Below are 19545 nucleotides of genomic sequence, written 5' to 3' on the forward strand. Positions count from 1 at the left end.
CAAGCGAGACAGGGCACAAAGCTGGAGAAATTCAGGAGCTGCCTGGTATGCAGCTGTCCAGAGCCGTGGGCATTGATGGTCGTGTTGATTCCTAAAGAAGACATTGTAATTCTGTTGGAAGTTAAGTGGGTTGCCGGAGACGGATGCCTCCCCTAATACCTCTCACGATGGAGATCCTGGAAAAATTACGGTGGCAATTCACCGACAAATTTAACCCTGAACAAAGACAGATGGAACGACGTGTCGAGGCCCAGTCATACTCTATCTTTGGTCAACCATCAGGAACGTTTACATATACAGCCAGGCACTTTGGAATGAAGAATACACCAATTACATCTGAACAATGGGTGGATTCTGTTTTGACAGGGCCAGAGATCACAGATTAGCATACGTTGCTGATACTGCAATTTTCAGTGGGAGATGGAATAAATATTTCTTTCATGTCACCAACAGACATATCAAGTTGAGCCAAGCAGCGGTAGCTACTCAGGTCAAAAAGTACACTATTTTCAATTAAATATCGTAACACATTTTTTTTTCAGGCGAGCTATGACATAACCTTAAAGATTGCTTAATGGTTCTATCATGTCACAATGCAATATGGCAACGCAGTTATCGATTTGTGCTAAAAATGTTGTGACGTGCAATTTTGCAGGGAGCAATCTTCTGAGTATCATTGTTGAGGCAAACACCAGTTCAACCATTCATCCATTTTAATTTCAGTGTTGCCACAAATGTTGACACAAGTGTCAACATTGGCCAAGACAGGAGGCTCTACAATGACTGCAGCTGGCTGGCTGTGAAGTGTTTTTTTGCGACCACAGCATAATCTTTCTGAGGTCAATCCCTAAAAGACTACCATTTGGCGATTCGGTAAGACACGTGAAATTAATTTGCAAATTGGAAACTTTAGATTTAAATTTCCATAAACACATGGCAATCTGAGCGACAAAAATTAAGAACCGGAACAATCAGTGAGCAGCTTGGACTTCACAGTCATTATCCGGCAGTGTATTAATATTGATTTACATTGTACTCGTTCTATTAAATGGTTTTATTTATGACTGTTTCTGCAGTGCAACCCAGAATAAAAATAACCACCGTCTAGATTAAACAGTCCAGTATTGAAAAGTCAGCTTAATTCACTGGTGGAGATACGAGAAAACATCAAAAGTACAGAAAGCAAATGGACAGCACCCAAGGCTCACTGGGGGGTTATAACGCTGTAGCTTTTTTTTGGGCAAATCCTTGCAGCACTTGGCACACCTATGGATTAAGAATGGAGATCATTCATACCCTTCACAAAATCCATTATTGATACACTGTTACAAAATTTGTTAAATATTCTTTCTGTGAGCAAGTTAACAGCGAAGCAGCACTTTCATCATATAACTATGCTGTCATCCATGATACTGGGGAATCAGCTCTTGTTGGGATGATGGAACTGTTTAAACAAAACCCTACAATTTCACAAAAAGAACTGGACAATAGCATTGCTTGTAGTTTTGAGCATTAATAATGTATTGTAGGGCTGTCTACAGCCAATATTTGATGTTTAAGGTTGACTCAAATGATAGATCCATGAATTCAGCAACGTATATAAATCATGGTCACTGTTGATTGTTTTAAGACAAATCAATGAGATGACTGTTGTAGGTCAGACTTGCCACGTTATAAGTGGAGCTCGAATGGCTCACGTTAATTAGCTGGTTAACATCGTTTTTTTAAACAAAAATCCCCTCCTGTCTCCTTTCCTTTTAATGGACGTGACGTATCAACATTTGGTCCACATTGCAGTCCGGCTCCTTTAAAACATTGTGCTCATTTGAAGCTGTTCTTGAAGATCAATGTCCTTGGCAGGTTTTACAACACATCTGTCTGAAATAGGGGCGACTGCAGAATTTAAATTTTAGCACCAGTGGGCAGTAAGCCACTTTCTTCACATCCCTGCATTCTGTGGGAGGAAACCAAACCACAATCAAGCTCTTTGCTGCAAGACATTCTTTGACCAACAACGTTGAGAAAAAAGCAGAGGGAAGATTCTATTATTGCTCTTATGCTTTCGTTAATGGAGCAATTGCTGCATCCACCATTTACCAAAACTTTGTCAACATTTTTAGAGATTTGACTTTACGCAACAACATTCATTTCATCAAAACCTTTTCTTGAAAATTGCTTTTCGAGATGTTGTGTTGAGGGTTTTTGTTTGTTGAGAATTGATTGCTGTGGGAGGAATTTGTTTGGTAGGTTTACTGGTGTGGTGGATTTTATTTTGTCAGATTTAGAGCTTTGGTGCGAGGTTTATTGAGGCATTACTGGAGGGTTATTTTTATCTTGTGAAGCCTTAGTTAATAATAATAATAATAATAATCGCTTATTGTCACAATTAGGCTTCAATGAAGTTACTGTGAAAAGCCCCTAGTCGCCACATTCCGGCGCCTGTTCGGGGAGGCCGGTACGGGAATTGAACCTGCGCTGTGAGTTAGGAGGGAAGGTCGATATTGAATGTGATATGTGAGTTGATATGTGATATGTGATAATCGATATGTGAGTGCCTGTTGTGGGGAGGAGTTAGTTCTTTGCTCTTTTGAGGGGTTTTAGTGCTATGCTATGGGCTTATTGAGGTGGTTTCATCTTGAGGTGTGGGCTAGTGGGTTTACTTTAACTTAATTTATTTGGCTGAGCTGGGGATTCTATCAAAGGGAATTTGTGGCTAAGCTGGGTTTCCTCGGCATGCACTGGGGGTGGGGGGGCTGGCCGCTGTGAGAGGGGCCAGGCATCTATTGTGATTTTGGCCCTGCCGGTCGGTGCCTTTCAACATTAACAAAAATGAACATCTTGCATTAATGGCTGAGGAGTAAACCCAATAGAAAACCTGGAGGGGAGGTCCAATTAGGCAGTTGGTGCTTCTCTCAAGTCAGAAATGTCTGGTAACCCCTGCAACCCACTATGTCCCAGGTGGATAGGTTTTGTCTTTCCTCTGGATACTAGCCTACAAAGTTGAGGAGTGGGTACAGACGCTAGGCAAGTCTGCACCTCCTGAAACAATGCCTCGGCAATGCAGCAAACAAGGAAAGATAAGCTTTCGGCTTGGAAGCTGGAATGTGAGGACTACAGGGTCCGGCTCACATTCCACAGGGAGTGTACGTAAGACGGTCGTGAACTACACAAGCTTGGTGTCGACATTGCCACTCTGTAAGAAGCTGGATTTGCTGACACAGGCTCTCTTTGTGAGGCTAATTACACCGTTTAATGGCAGGAAAAGAGCACAGAAGACCAGCACGAATATGGTGTAGGCATTGCATTCAATATCCACCCGACACCATCAATTGATTCACCAGTAACAAACTTGGAGCACCTCATTTCCTCATGGCTCTCATCTGATGGAGGCTCAGTCAGCACCATAGGCCCCGATGCACCAACTCTGTTTGCCATTGTCTCAGGAAAAGTGCATTTCTGTAACTCCCTAGCTGATGTTCGGAGGATCATTCCGAAGAGGCTATTCATCCTGGATGACTTCAATGTTCATGTTGGGGCAGACAGTGATTCTGGGCCTTCATAACTCAGTTGCCTTTGGGTGGACATGATCTACTATGTTGGACAAGACCTTCTTGAGCTTTGTGCCCTGAATGAACTCTGCATGACCAACACCTTCTTTCAGGGCAACGTTGCTGTGTTATGGTGGAACCACTGAGTACCATGTTGGGTTCTTTTGGTGTTCCATGATGAGATCTTACGAACGCACGAACAAACGAAGTAGGAGCACAAGTAGGCCATTCAGCCCCGAAAGCCTGCTCTGCCATTCAATAAGATCATGGCTGACCTGTTTGTGTTTCAAATTCCACATTCCCATTCACCCCGATAACCTTTAATTCCCTTGCCAAACCAGAATCTATCTACCTCCGCCTTAAAAATATTCAGTGACTCCGCCTCCACGGTCTTCTGTGGCAGAGTGTTCCAAAGTGGCACAACGCCTGGAGAGAAAAAATGTCTCCGTATCTCTGCCCTAATTTTAAAACAGTGCCCCCCCAGTTTTATACTTACCCACAAGAGGAAACAACCTTTCAACGCCCACCTTGTCAAGATCATTCAGGACTTTATATACTTCAATCAAGTTCGCCCTCACTCTTCTTTTTTTTTTAAAATAATTTTTATTGAATTTTTCAAAATACAAACATTTTAACCCCCCCTACATTTACATTTAAATTATAACAAAACAAAGTCAAACCCCCCTACTTAACAAGAAAAAGAAAAAGAATCCCCCCCCCCCCCCTACCCGCGCATCCCCCCCTCCCCCCCCCCCCCCCCCCCCCGCCGGCGAACCGACAGTCAGACCAACTTATCATTTCTAGCAGCGTCCTCGGGCAGGCCTTGCCCGTGCCACCGCCGCTACCGTACTTCCTTCGTCGTTTTCCCCCCTCCCCCCCCCCCCCCCCTCCCCCCCTCCCGCCCTCCCCTCCCCTCCCGGGTTGCTGCTGTCATGGCCTCAGTTTCTATCTCTGATCCAAGAGGTCTAGGAAGGGTTGCCATCGCCTGGAAAACCCCTGCACCGACCCTCTCAGGGCGAATTTGATCCTTTCCAATTGGATGAAGTTTGCCATGTCGTTTAACCAGGTGTTAACACTCGGAGGCCTTTCGTCCCTCCACTGAATCAGGATCCTCCTCCGAGCCACCAAGGACGCAAAGGCTAATATTCCAGCCTCCCTCGCCTCCTGTACCCCCGGTTCCACCCCAACCCCGAAGATCGCAAGTCCCCATCCTGGCTTGACCCTGGACCCCACCACTCTCGACACCGTCCCTGCCACCCCCTTCCAGAACTCCTCCAGTGCCGGACATGCCCAAAACATATGTGCATGATTCGCAGGGCTTCCCGAACATCTAATACACCTGTCTTCACCCCCGAAAAAACCGACTCATCCTTGTCCCCGTCATGTGGGCTCTATGCAGTACCTTAAATTGAATGAGACTTAGTCGCGCACATGACGACGACGAGTTAACCCTCTCCAGGGCGTCTGCCCATGTCCCGTCCTCTATCTGTTCCCCCAGCTCTAACTCCCACTTATCTTTCAGCTCCTCTACTGGTACCTCCTCCACCTCCTGCATAATCTTATAGATGTCCGAGATCTTCCCCTCCCCGACCCAGACCCCTGATAGCACCCTCTCACTCACCCCCCTGTCGGGGAGCGCGGGGAACCCCGCTACCTGTCGTCTGGCAAATGCCTTCACTTGGAGGTACCTGAACGTGTTCCCCGGGGGGAGCCCAAATTTCTCCTCCAGCTCTCCCAGGCTCGCAAACCTCCCCTCTATAAACAAGTCCCTCAGTTGTCTAATACCCGCCCTCTGCCAGCTCTGGAATCCCCCTCCTGTGTTTCCCGGCGCAAATCTGTGGTTCCCTCTTAGTGGTGCCCCTATCAGACCTCCCACTTCCCCCCTGTGTCGCCTCCACTGCCCCCAGATCTTGAGGGTGGCCGCCACCACCGGGCTCGTGGTATACCTCGTGGGAGGGAGCGGCCATGGTGCCGTTACCAGTGCCCCTAAGCTTATGTTGCCGCAGGACGCCCTCTCCATGCGCTTCCAGGCTGCCCCCTCCCCTTCCATCATCCACTTTCGTACCATCGATGTATTTGCCGCCCAGTAATATCCGGAAAGGTTGGGTAACGCCAGCCCTCCACTATCCCTACTCCGCTCCAAAAAGACCCTTCTAACTCTCGGGGTACCATGTGCCCACACATACCCCATGATACTACTCGTTACCTTCTTGAAAAAGGCCCTGGGGAGGAAGATGGGCAGACACTGGAACAAAAACAAGAACCTCGGGAGGACCGTCATTTTAACTGACTGCACCCTCCCTGCTAGCGACAGCGGCACCATGTCCCACCTCTTAAACTCCTCCTCCATCTGCTCCACCAGTCTGGAAAAGTTCAACTTGTGTAGGGTCCCCCAGTTCTTTGCCACCTGCACCCCCAAATACCTAAAACTTTTAACTGCTCTTTTGAAGGGGAGCCTCCCAATTCCCTCCCCTTGGTCTCCCGGGTGTATTACAAAGACCTCACTTTTCCCCAGATTTAATTTATATCCCGAAAAATCCCCGAACTCCGCTAGTATCCCCATTACCTCCGGCATTCCCCCCTCCGGGTCTGCCACATACAACAACAAATCATCCGCATAGAGCGAGACCCGATGTTCCTCCCCTCCCCTTGTCAGTCCTCTCCACCCCCCTGAACCCCTCAGTGCCATCGCCAACGGCTCAATCGCTAATGCAAAGAGTAAGGGAGATAGGGGACATCCCTGCCTAGTACCTCGATGGAGCCCAAAATATTCTGACCTCCTCCCGTTTGTTACCACACTTGCCATCGGAGCTGAATAGAGCAGTTTTACCCACTTGATAAATCCCTCCCCAAACCCAAACCTTTCCAACGTCTCCCACAAGTATTCCCACTCCACCCTGTCAAATGCCTTCTCCGCGTCCAGCGCTACCACTATCTCCGCCTCCCCTTCCACTGCTGGCATCATAATCACATTTAACAATCTCCGAACATTTGTGTTAAGTTGGCGTCCCTTCACGAACCCCGTCTGGTCTTCATGGACTACCCCTGGCACACAGTCCTCTATCCTGGTTGCCAGGACCTTTGCTAACAGCTTGGCATCTACATTTAAGAGGGAGATAGGCCTGTAGGACCCGCACTGGACCGGGTCCTTGTCCCGCTTCAAAATCAAGGAGATCAGGGCCTGCGACATTGTTGGAGGCAGAACCCCCCCCTCGCGCGCCTCATTGAAGGCTCGCACCAGCACTGGACCCACCAAGTCCACAAATTTCCTGTAAAACTCCACCGGGAACCCATCCGGCCCCGGCGCCTTCCCCGCCTGCATCTGGCCTATCCCTTTAATTAGCTCCTGCAGCTCTATCGGCGCCCCCAACCCTTCCACCAGCTCCTCCTGTACCTTTGGGAACCCCAATTTGTCGAGAAAGTTCTTCATTCCCCCTCTCCTCTTCGGCGGTTCAGACCTATACAATTCCCTATAGAAGTCCCTAAAGACCCTATTCACCTCTTGCCCCTTCTGCACTACATCCCCACCCCTCTCTCTCACTCCCCCAATCTCTCTGGCTGCATCTCGCTTACGAAGCTGGTGTGCCAGCATCCTGCTCGCCTTTTCCCCGTACTCATACGCCGCACCCTGCGCCCTTCTCCACTGCATTTCCGCCTTCCTAGTGGTCAGTAGGTCGAACCTGGCCTGCAAGCTACGCCGCTCCCTTAATAGCCCCTCCTCTGGCGCCGCCGCATATTTCCTATCTACTTCTAGGAGCTCCCCCACCAGCCTCTCCCTTTCCTGCCTCTCCTTCCTCTCTCTGTGTGCCCTTATGGAGATCAGCTCTCCTCTAATCACTGCTTTCAAGGCCTCCCAGACCGTCCCCACCTGCACCTCACCTGTGTCATTCGTACCCAGATAGTTCTCAATGCCCGTTCTCACCCTTCTGCACACCTCTTCGTCCGCCAACAGCCCTACATCCAGGCGCCACAACGGGCGTTGGTCCCGCGCCTCCCCCATGTCCACGTCCACCCAATGTGGTGCATGGTCCGATATCGCAATGGCCGAGTACTCCGTGTCCTGCACTCTCGGCATCAGCCCCCTGTTCAATACGAAAAAATCGATCCTAGAGTACACTCTGTGGACGTGGGAGAAAAAAGAATACTCCCTCGCCCTAGGCCTACCAAATCTCCATGGGTCTACCCCTCCCATCTGCTCCATGAACCCCCTTAACACCTCTGCCGCTGCCGGCCTCCTATTCGTCCTGGAACTCGATCTATCCAGCCCAGGGTCTAACACCGTATTAAAGTCCCCTCCCATGATCAGGCCCCCTGCCTCCAGTCCCGGGATGAGGCCCAGCAGGCGCCTCATAAAACCCGCGTCGTCCCAGTTCGGGGCATACACATTTACCAGTACCACACTCTCTCCCTGCAGCCTACCCCTCACCATCACGTACCTGCCCTCCTTGTCTGCCACCACCTCTGCCGCCACAAACGACACTCTCTTTCCCACCAAAATCGCCACCCCCCGGTTCTTGATATCCAAGCCTGAGTGGAACACCTGTCCCACCCACCCCCTTCTCAGGCGGACCTGATCTGCTACCCTCAAATGAGTCTCCTGCAGCATTGCTACATCAGCCTTCAGTCCCTTCAGGTGTGAGAAGACCCTTGATCTTTTGACCGGCCCATTCAGCCCCCTTACGTTCCACGTGATCAATCGGGTCGCAGAGCGACCCGTCCCTACTCCCTGTCGATTAGCCATGTCTTGTCCCTTGCTCGCCCCGGGTCATCCCTTCTTTTCTGACCCGCTTCCCATAGCGATGGCCCCCCCCCCCCCCACCCCCCCCGGCTCTCCCCTTCTCGTCCCTGGTCTTTCTAGCAGCAACCCGGTGTCCCCCCCCAGTCCCCCCCCCCTTCCCCCCCCCCCCCCCCCCCCCCCCCGGCTAGGACCCCTCCTAGCCGCGATGTACCCCACATCGTACTCCCGAGAGTCAGCTGGTCTCCGCTGACCCGGCTGCTCCTGCCACATTCCGACTCCTCCCGGTTCACCCCATCTGCGCCCGTGAAAGATCCCCTTAAAACCCCCGAGAAAGACCCGCATAATCAACCCGCTCCCCCCCGTCCCGTCTCCCCAACTTAACGATATAAATACAAATACCCAATGGCAACTAAATACATAAATACTTAACTACATACTTAAATAACAAAATAATTAACTAACTCTCAACTAACCGCGTGCCCAACCATCACCCTCCATCAAGCAGTATAAATAACCGCAGATAACCATAACCCGAAAAGAAAAAAAAGAACCAAAAAACCCCCCCAAGCACCCAAAGAAAAAGGGTAGGAGGGGTAAATAACTAAGGGAAATTGGAAACGGGAGAAATCACCCCATAAGAGGCCAACGACCCACAATAGAGATTTCAACAGTACAAATATACAGAAACACCCAACAACTCGAAACCTTCAAAATATTCAGAAAAGTCAACCGTTCGAGAAAAAACACCCCAAACACTCCACGAAACTGTTACCCAGTTCCGACCTGGCCTGAAAAAGAAAAGGGCCACTTGCACAATCAAGAGTCCCCCGGCGGCTACGACCGCCGGTGCTCCCAGGTTTTAGTTCGTGTCCAACTTTTCCTCTTGTACAAAGGTCCAGGCCTCCTCTGGGGACTCGAAATAATGATGTTGGTCCTTGTAGGTGACCCACAAGCGCGCCGGTTGCAACATTCCAAATTTGATCTTTTTCGCGTGTAGCACCGCCTTTGTCCGGTTGTACCGGGCCCGCCGCTTTGCCACCTCCGCACTCCAGTCCTGGTACACCCTTACCGTCAAGTTCTGCCACTTGCTGCTTTTCTCCCTTTTAGCCCACCTCAGGACTTTCTCTCGATCACTTAGCCGCTGGAACCGCACCAGCACCGCCCTCGGGGGCTCGTTTGCCCTAGGCCTCCTGGCCATGACCCGGTATGCCTCTTCCAATTCCAGGGGCGCCGGACCGGCCCCTTCCCCCATCAGGGAGCTCAACATCTCCGCCACATATCCCGGGAGATCCGACCCCTCCAGGCCTTCTTCCAGGCCCAGGATCCTCAAATTTTTCCTCCTCATCCGAGTGTCCAGCTCCTCGAAGCGGCTCTGCCACTTCGTGTGGAGTGCCTCGTGCGCCTCCACCTTTGCCCCGATGACTGTGGCCTCCTCCTCCCTCGCGGCCATCTCCTGCTGCAGATCTTTAATCGACGCCTCTTGGATCGCCTGGGCTCCCACCAACCTGGTGGCCGTCGCGTTCATGGACTCTAAGAGTTCCACTTTCATCTCCGTGAAAAAACGGAGGAGAGCGGCCTGCTGCTCCTCCGCCCATTTCTTCCACTCCTCCGGTGCACCGCCGGCCGCCATTTTGATTTTCTTCCCCCGCTTTTTTTGGGGAGCTGCTGCCGTTTTTCTTGCCGCTCCACTCCGGGTACCGACCATAAAATCGGTCTAGTTCTCCTCAGGGGACCTTCCCCCACCGGGATTCGTTTTTTCAGCGCCGTTGGGGCCCTCCAATTGGCCCAAAAACACCTTTGTTGCAGGAGCTTCCAAATGTGCGGCTTAGCTAGTCATAGCCGCAACCGGAAGTCCGCCCTCACTCTTCTAACGTCCAGTTGAAACAAACCCAGTCTGTCCAACCTTTCCTCATAAGACAACACACTCATTCCAGGTACCTTCCTGTGATGCGTTGGACTGAGTTCACCACATTCTGCAGTTTCTTGCGATCTTGGGCCGCGCTGTTGCCATACCAAGCTATGATGCAGCCAGATAGGATGCTCTCTATGGCACATCTGTAGAAGTTTGTGAGAGTCAATGCAGGCATGCCAAATTTCTTTAGCTTCCGTGGGAAGTAGAGGTGTTGTCGGGCTTTCTTGACTGTTGCATCAACGTGAGTGGACCAGGACAGACTATTGGTGATGGTGACCCCCAGGAACCTAAAGCTATCGACTATCTCCACTTCGGAGCCACTGATGTAGACGGGAGTGTGTGTCGTGCTGCCCTTCCTGAAGTTGATGATCAGTTCCTTGGTCTTTCCGACATTTAGGGAGAAGTTGTTTTCGGTACACCATGCAACCAAGTGATTTATTTCCCTTCTGTAGTCTGATTTGTCAAGGTTTGAGATACGACCCACCACAGTCGTATCATCCGCAAAATTATAGATTGAGTTGGAGTTAAATCTTGCCACACAGTGGTATGTGTAGGTAGTACAGTAGAGGACTGAGCACACGTCCTTGAGGGGCCCCGCTGTTGAGGACTATTGTGGAGGAGGTGCTGTTGCCTATCCTGACAGATTGCGGTCTGTCGGTGAGGAAGTCGAGGATCCAGCTGCACGAGGAGGGGTCAAGTCCAAGATTGCAGAGTTTGGTTATAAATCTTATCGGAACAATGGTGTTAAAGGCGGAGCTGTATTCTGTGAACAGTTGTCTCACGTAGGTGTCCTTGTCAACGAGGTGTTCGAGTGTTGATTGTAGAGCCAGGGAATGTAGCATCTGCTGTGAACCGGTTGCTGTGAAAGGCGAACTGCAGTGGATCGAGACTGTTTGGGAGGCTGGCGGTGATCCATCTCATGACTAGCCGCTCAAAGCATTTCATGATAACAGACGTCAGGGCCACCGGTTGGTAGTCGTTGGGGCAGGCTACCTTGTTCATCTTTGGTACAGGTATTAAGGTGGTCTTCTTGAAGGAAGTAGGAACCTTGTGCGGAGGAGTGAGGTGTTGAAGATGTCTGCGATTTCACTCACCAGCTGGTCTGCGCAGGCTCTGAGTGCACGCCCAAGGTCTCCGTCAGGGCCCGTCTCTTTCCGCGGATTCACTTTCAAGAAGGTAGCTCTGATCTCTGAGGCTGCAATAGTGGGTATGGGTGTGTCCAGGGCTGTTGGGACGGTGGCACTGATGCATTGGTTGACTACTCAAAGCGGGCACAGAACTTGTTCAGTTCATCGGGGAGGGATTCTCCAGCCCCAGATATTCCGCCTGGCCATGATTTGTCGCCTGTGACCTCGTATGAGCCCTGCCATAGTCGTCGTGGGTTTGTGTTGTTGGCCTGGGACTCTGGTTTGATGCGGTACTGTCTTTTGGCATCCCTGATGACTTTCCGTATGTCGTACCTGGATTTCTTATATAGGTCAGCAGCCACCTTGGCACTGCCAGCGTGGCACCTTGGTACTGCCAGGCTGACAGTGGTATTGCCAGGGTGCCAAGCTGACAGTGTCAATGTCCAGGTGCCAGGTTACTCATGCCAGGGAACAGGTCCCTGCTCTTTTGAGATTGGGTGAGGGGGGCCTTGAAGACCCCCAAAGAAGTACGTTGGGGCGGTTGTGAGGGGTGGGGATCCGGTGCCCCGTGGTGTGGTGTCCGAGGAGGGGGGAACGGGTCGAGAGAATTAAGTGCTGTCAATTTCCAAATGACCATTTCAAAATCATTCAAGCGTGAAGAGAGGTGATTGGAAAGCACTTAATGCTGTTTGAAGTGGTCCCAGCGCTATCAATCAAAGCTTGATGTTTAGAAACATTGCCCTCAAAGCACTTCAGAGTTACTCAACCGTGATGGAAGATGAATGGAGCAATGCTGCTGGCTGTGGGTGGGGAAGCTGTCATTGCCAGCCTTGTAAAATCAATATCAAAGAGAAATGAAGGAATGGCTTGCAGCTCAAAGATCTGAGGTGTCTAAACACAGCTGACTGATTTTCTCTTTCCAGAAATTGACAGATGGAGCTTCCTGTGCCTGTGGGGGGTGCAAGCAGGTGTTTCTTTTACTGCCCCTTTCTGGACTTCCCTGACAGGGGTCTCTTTTCTGGGGGGTCTTCGACAGGGGTCTCTTTTCTGGGGGGCTTCCTGACGGGAGTCTCTTTTCTACGGCCGAAGCCAAAATCGTATTCGGTGATCGGGTGGAGAATGCCTTCTGACGCCGAAATCGGGTGCGGTGCCTGTTTTCGGATGCTCTGCCCCCCCCCCCCCCCCCCCCTCTCTAAAATGACATAATCGGTGAGTACGCTGCAGGCCATTGGGACAACCTCCAGACATCACCTGAAGGCTCTCCCCCGGTGCTCCGCCCTCAATGGGCCGACTTCCCAATGGCGTGGGACACGTGTTCTCTGAGGTTGAGGGAGAGTCCATCGCTGCTACAGTCGGGGGGGGGGGGGGGGGGGGGGGGGGAGTGGTTCCGCTGGCCGGGGGTGCTTCGGCGGGGGCTGGGGGGACTGGTGGGGGGTGGTCCAGGGATGGCTAGGGGGTTTACAGGGAGGCACTATCTGGCAGGCTGGGTCCGCGTGCGGCAGGCGCCAGGTTGTACGGTGCAACCTCTGCGGGTCGCCGCTGTGCGTATGTGCGGCCATGGACCCGTCAATTACCCAGCTGTTTCTGTCGGGAATGCCAGGGGTTTTATGTGGTGCGGCTGCTAGCCCCCCCGCCCCACCGGGCGGAGCTTTGGTGTGGGGGCGCCAGTGACTTTTTCAACGTAAAACTAGACACTTCCTCTGGACATCGCCTCAAAATCGGAAAATCCAGCCCATCGTCTCCAAAACAGAGAATTTCACCCCTTTTCTCTGAAGAACAATTCATTTGGACTTTCTTGAGCAACCATAAGGATAAAACTAGAGCTATGCAACTGAATGAAAAGGTACAGTTTTTTACCTTCTGGATTCTCAGTGGGAAGAGCTTCACATCTGCTCTCACACTGCTGCATGGCTGCAGGCCGAAGGGACTCTGGACATTCCGTGGACAACTGGCCGATGTAGGTTAAGCACTGAACCATTCGCATCTGCTGACCCAGACCACACTGAACAGAACACTGAGGAAAGAAACAAAGTACAGATGTAATCCTCAGCATGTATGATGTAAAATATTGTCAGATTAGTCAACAAACCTTCTAGTGCTTCATATACACCCCAGAATAAAGGTTGTCACCAATGTACATTTCTTGGCTGCATCATGGATTACCCCAGCCTGCAGTGAGTTACATGGCCAGTTACTCTGCAATTAGTGAGGCTGGTTGATATACCAGCTGTTTTTCAAACAAGTGCCATAGGATGGTTTGTAACGACCCGAGCAGGCAGAAATGGCCTTAGTTTAACATCTCACCAAAAAGGCTGAAACTTGGAGAATATTACAATTCCCTCAGAGCTGCACTGGTGTGTCAACCTAGACTAGACACTAAGGGCGCGAATTAACACGTGAAAAAGAGTCCCATTTTGGGCACCTGTAGTGAAGCCGAGAACGACCCCCCAATAAAACCGGACTCTTTTTTTCTGGCCTCTTTATTGAACCAGGGTTGATTCCTTGGCTTGGCAGTAATGGTAGAGTGGGGAATATGCCAGGCCATGAGGTTACAAATTGCGATTGAATGCAATTCTGCTGCTACTGATGACCCACAGCCTCATGGATGCCAGTCTCGAGTTGCTAGATCTGTTCAAAATTTATCCCATTTAACTCAGTGGTAGTGCCACACAGCACAATGGAGGATATCCTCAATGTGAAGCCAGGACATTGTACGGTGGTCATTCTTACCGATACCGTCATGTACAGATGCATCTGCAGCAGGCAGGTTGATGAGGATTGGGTCACGTCTATTTTTCCCTCTTGTTGGCTCCCTCACCACCTGCTGCAGGCCCAGTCTGGAAGCTATGTCCTTTAAGACCCGGCCAACCAGGTCAGTGGTGATGCTACCGAGTTACTCATGGTGGCCGCCACGGTAGCACAATGCGAGGGACCCGGGTTCAGTACCGGCCTTGGGTGTCTATGGAATTTGTACATTCTCCCCACATCTGTGTGGGTTTCCTCTGGATGCTCGGGTTTCCACCCACAGTCCAAAGATGTGCGGCTGGGGTGGACTGGCCATGCTAAATTGCCCCTTAGTGTGCAGGCTAGGTGATGCGACCATCAATTCACACGAGACGGAGAGTTGAAGTGAACAGTGGTTTTAATCAGCAAGAACTGTGCCTGCCTGCGACTGCTCTGTACTGAGAGCCGCCAACAGGGCAGCTGCTCCATATACCTCCCCTCAAGGAGGCGGAGCCAGGGGCGGAGCCCACAAGGGCACCAACATGACACAATGCAATGTAATGTAGTACAATGGTTCATAGGTGGAGCCCACAAGGGCATCAACATAGTACAACGTAATGTAATACAGTGGTGAATGGGTGAATGGTTGCCATATTACATTCACCACATTCACCCCCTGTTAAAAAAATGAAGTCCAGCGGGGGGGAAGTGGCTCACAGGTTGAGTCTGTCCGGCGCCTTGATTGTGCACTGCGATCGCCTGAGCTCTGGTTTCGCTGCGGGCACGGATGTTGAACTCATCGCTGCGGGCACGTGTTGACTCCGGGAGCGTGTCTGCTGGAGCTTCATCCCTGTAGGTCGGCAATGGGGGGAGGAGGTGTAGGAGGGGGGGGTGTAGGACATGCAGGGGTGGGGGGCGATGCTCGGTGTAGGGTGGGGGGTAGGTGATGGCGTAGGGAAACCTGCGGGTGCCAGATCCCGGAGGGAGACTGTATCTTGTCGGCCATCGTGGTGCGCCACGTAGGGATACTGGGGGGTTGGCGTGAACGAGCTGGACCCTCTCGACCAGGGGGCAGACCTATGGTTCCTCACGTGTTTTCGGAGGAGGACAGGCCTCGGTGTTGTCAGCCAGGACAGAAGCGAGACCCCGGAGGTGGATTTCCTAGGGAAAACAAATAGGCGGTCATGAGGGGTCTCGCTCGTGGCTGTGCAAAGGAGTGACCTAATGGAGTGGAGTGCGTCTGGGAGGACTTCCTGCCAGCAGGTAACCGGGAGACTCCTAGACCATAGGGCCAGGAGGACGGCCTTCCATACCGTCGTGTTCTCTCTCTCCACCTGTCCGTTTCCTCAGGGGTTGCAACTGGTAGTGCTGCTCGAGGCGATGCCCTTACCGAGCAGGTACTGACTCAGTTCGTCGCTCATAAACGAGGAGCCCCGGTCACTGTGGACGTCAGTGGGGAAACCGAACACGGTGAAAATACTATGCAGGGCCTTAATGACCCTTTGGCTTCTGCGGCCTGTGGGTCGAGTTCCAGTAATCAGGTTTGAGGGCTGTTTCCATTGCATTGTTGTCGCTGATTAAATTGGTACGACCGTCAATTCACACGAGACTAAGAGGTGAAGTGAACAGTGGTTTTAATCAGCTAGAACTGTGCCTGCCTGCGACTGCTCTGTACTGAGAGCGACCTGTAAGGCAGCAGGTCTATATAACGTCCCCTGAGGGGGCGGAGCCAGGGGCAGAGCCCACAAGGGCACCAACATGACACAATGCAATGTAACGTAATACAACGGTCCATAGGTGGAGCCCAGAAGAGCATCAACATAGTACAATGTAATGTAATGTAATACAGTGGTGAATGGTTGCCGTAATACATTCACCATACTAGGTTACAGGGTTATGGGGATAGAGCAGGGTGGGTGGGGGAGTGGACATGGTGCTCTTTCGGAGGCTTGGTGCAGAGTCGATGGGCTGACTGAGCTGCACTGTAGGGATTTTATGATTGGCGATGGACATTGAAATCTCCCAACCAGAGTATATTCTGCACCCTTGCGAATTACAGTGCTTCCTCCAAGCGGTGTTCAACATGGAGGAGTACTGAGTAATGGTAATCAGTAGGTGGTTTCCAGCTATGATCGTAGATTGTGGGTGGGTGCCATACCAGCAGCAGCCAGTGCTTCGCAGACATAGCCTTTAAACAGAGCTAGTGGCACCTGTCCGAGAGCTGTTGGCAGGTGCAACTTCCAGCCCCAGATCCTTGCTGCAGGGAAAGACCCATTGCTGACTGTTAATTGCCTGAGTGAAACTAGATGCAGCCAGCCTTCCTGAAAAGGAGCGATGCAGGGGTGGAGGGTTGGGGGGGGCGGGGGTGCTTGCTGGCTCTCAGCTGGTAGTTGAGATCCCCTTTGCCTCCACAAGATTCCATCCCACACCTGGAATACTGTGAGCAGTTTTCATCTTCATATAGGAAGGATATACTCACCTTGGAGGTGGTGCAACCAAGATTCATTAGATTGCTTCCTGGGATAAGCAGGTTATTCTGTGTGAGAGGTTGCATAATGAAGCAGCTAAATGCAGCAAGACCTGGACAATATCCAGGCTTGGGCTGACAAGTGGCAAGTTACATTCACGCTACACATGTGTCAGGCAATGACCATCCAGGTCAAAGGCGCCCGCTTGATTGGCACCCCATCCACAAACATTCACTCCCTCCCATCGACACACAGTGGTAGCATGTATGGCATTTACAAGATGTGCTACAGGAACTTACCAAGGCTCCTCAGCAGCTTCCAAAACTATGGTCATTAGGGGCTGGTTTAGCTCACTAAGGGGCTGGTTTAGCTCACTCAGCTAAATCGCTGGCTTTTAAAGCAGACCAAGTAGGCCAACAGCACGGTTCGATTCCCGTACCAGCCTCCCCGGACAGGCGCCGGAATGTGGCGACTAGGGGCTTTTCAGTAACTTCATTGAAGCCTACTCGTGACAATAAGCGATTTTCATCTAGAAGGACATTGGCAGCTGATACATGGGAATACTATCACCTGAAAGGTTCCCTCCATGCTACACATCATCCTAACATTGAACCATATCACCGTTCCTTCACTGTTGCTTCATTAAAATGCTGGAACTCTCTCCCTAACAGCACAGTGGGAGTACCTACACCATATGGACTGCAGCGATTCAAAAAGTTAGCTCATCACAAGAATGATTAGGAATTGGCAATATATGCTGATCCAGCCAGCAACGCCCGCAACCCATGAGAGAATATGAAGTAAAGGTGAATAATGGCAAGGTGGGGGGGCGGTTTGCAGGATGTGCTTCATGGGGTGGGAACAGCAGTAAGGGCAGTGAGATAGCTGTCAGCGGGTCCCTCCTCTTCCTAATGCCAAGCGTTTCAATCAGGCACTGAGTGGCTTTGTATGAGGCATCACCTCCAGGAGCCTGCAAGCAAACCCACAAAGGTTTGCTTGTCATGCTCTCTATCACTGGATTGATACCATTGGAGCTGGATGAGGGCCTTAAATGATTAAATGCCCTCTGCTATTAAACTCAGCGCGGGGTTCTGTCCGTTGTCTCAACAAAGCCCTGTTCAATTATATGCAGATTTATTTATCACTCAGTGTCCGATCGAGGGACTCAACGTTGGGGAGGGGGGGGGGGGGGGCGCTGCTGAGAGCCAGCCATTCACCCTTGCTGCAGACCTCCTGTACCCTTCTCCCCACAAGCCCCACCCCATGAAACACCTGAACCCCTCCTTGTGGTCTGGGTCGCCCTCCACGTTCCTGGCACTTGAATGTCGATCCTTCCCCCAGCAAACATAGTCTCCCTGTGTTGCTACTGAGCACAAGTGCTGCCAGCCTCTGATTGGCAGGCAGCTCATGGTAGGTGAGATTTCCACGACCAGGTTCTTAATTCCAGGGAAGGCATCATCACTGCCTGATTGGCTTGAGTTTGGACAGACCTCCGCGAAAAGAGGCAGCGTGGGTCTCTCGCTGGCTCTCTAGCTGGCAGTCGAGATCCCTGATGCCACAACAAGATTCTGTTCTATTTTCTTTGCAGCCTCTTTGTGCCCTCTTCGCAAGCTATGTTTTGAATAATTCCAGTATTTTTTGCCCTGACTTCAAAGAAAAACAAAAGAGGGAGCCTAGCTTTGAAGAAAGTTTTTGTAGCTATTTTGTGTGTGCAATATTGGAATAGTTCCACAATTTACACTTCGAACTATTCAACTTGAACCTGGACTTGAATTAATGAAAAAAACTTTACTATATGGGACCTTATATTATCATTTTACTCAGAACCTTATTTTTACACGCTGTAACTTTATTACACTGGGTGGGACAATAACTTATCTCGTTAAATGATTACCGGGCTCCATTCGCCCGCTACCCAGCGTGGGAGCGGACAGCGTTGTGAAGTACATCGTATGCGGATGGGAGGTTTGGAGTCCGCAGGGCATTGGGAAGCTGGATATGTCACAGTGTAATCACTGCTCTTGCAGAGTACAATACGATGTCGATTGCCCATTCCGCAGCTTGGTGTGCACTGTTAAGAAAAAGAGAAAGACATGCTCACATTTCACCATGATTCATTTTATCGTATAAGGTGAATGCTACCATCAAAAGAAAAATAAACCTTAAACTTTTCTCTGTAATGTTTATAGATCATGAGACACAATTTTGAATCACTTAGTGAATTCATTTCTATCCAACGTCCCAGGAAAGTGAATTTCAGTTCCTATGGGCAGAGACATGGGTGAGGAACAGGACAAGTCAGGCAACTTCTTCAGTTGGGAAAGGAGGGAACTTGGCAGTGGAGTCTGGTTGTTACATTAAGTGGATAACTACGACTGGCACAAGATGAAGACAAAGGGTGAGATCTTCGGGCTGCTCTTGCCGATTACCCTGGATCTTCTGGTCTCACTGACGGCACCTCCCCACTGCGGGGGGTGGGGGTTAATTCAATAGAGAATCCCATCGACAAGAAAATCCCGCCACTGGCCAATGGCGGGCCATCGAGAAACACTCCATGGGAAGACCAGGGAATCGGGCTCAAAACCCATGAATGTTGCAACTTTCTGTGGAGTTTGGTTTTCAAAAAGCAATGAACCACTTTGATCAATCACTTGTGATTGTGGAGTGGCTGTAAGGTGGGGGGGGGGGGGGGGGGGGGGGGGTTGCACAAGAGTGCAGAGTTGGAGGAACACACAATTCTTGGAGGGTTGAAAGAGGTTAAAGGAGTTTCCTGAGATCGGAAGGGGCACAGCCATGAGGTGATTTGAACATCGGATGACAATTGCAAAACTAAGGAATTGATGGACCGGGAGTGAATATGGATCAGACAGCACAGTGATGTCAAGTGAGTGGGGTACGGTGCAAGCAGCAGAGTTTTAGATTCACTCAAGGTTATGGAAAAGTCAGGAGAGCATTGGAACAGTCAAGTCTGCAGGCAATGAAAGCATGGATGAGGATTGCAGCAACAGATGGGAAGGATCAAAAATAT

The 19545-nt window shown here is 50.8% G+C and overlaps 1 protein-coding gene across 1 annotated transcript in view; it reads right to left on the minus strand.

The window, feature by feature from the left end:
- Positions 1 to 563: 563 nt before the first annotated feature.
- Positions 564 to 19545, minus strand: part of LOC119953594 (A disintegrin and metalloproteinase with thrombospondin motifs 6-like) — a 167282-nt gene continuing 148300 nt past the window's right edge. Inside the window, exons 23-25 of the mRNA XM_038778003.1 lie at positions 18412 to 18588; positions 13183 to 13339; positions 564 to 1954 (exon numbers count right to left, since the gene is read on the minus strand). Of these exons, the coding sequence (XP_038633931.1) occupies positions 1845 to 1954; positions 13183 to 13339; positions 18412 to 18588 (444 nt within the window). The 3' untranslated portion in view covers positions 564 to 1844. The remainder of the gene's footprint in view (positions 1955 to 13182; positions 13340 to 18411; positions 18589 to 19545) is intronic.

This window comes from Scyliorhinus canicula, chromosome 18 (assembly GCF_902713615.1).
Source record: "Scyliorhinus canicula chromosome 18, sScyCan1.1, whole genome shotgun sequence".
Taxonomy (NCBI): domain Eukaryota; kingdom Metazoa; phylum Chordata; class Chondrichthyes; order Carcharhiniformes; family Scyliorhinidae; genus Scyliorhinus; species Scyliorhinus canicula.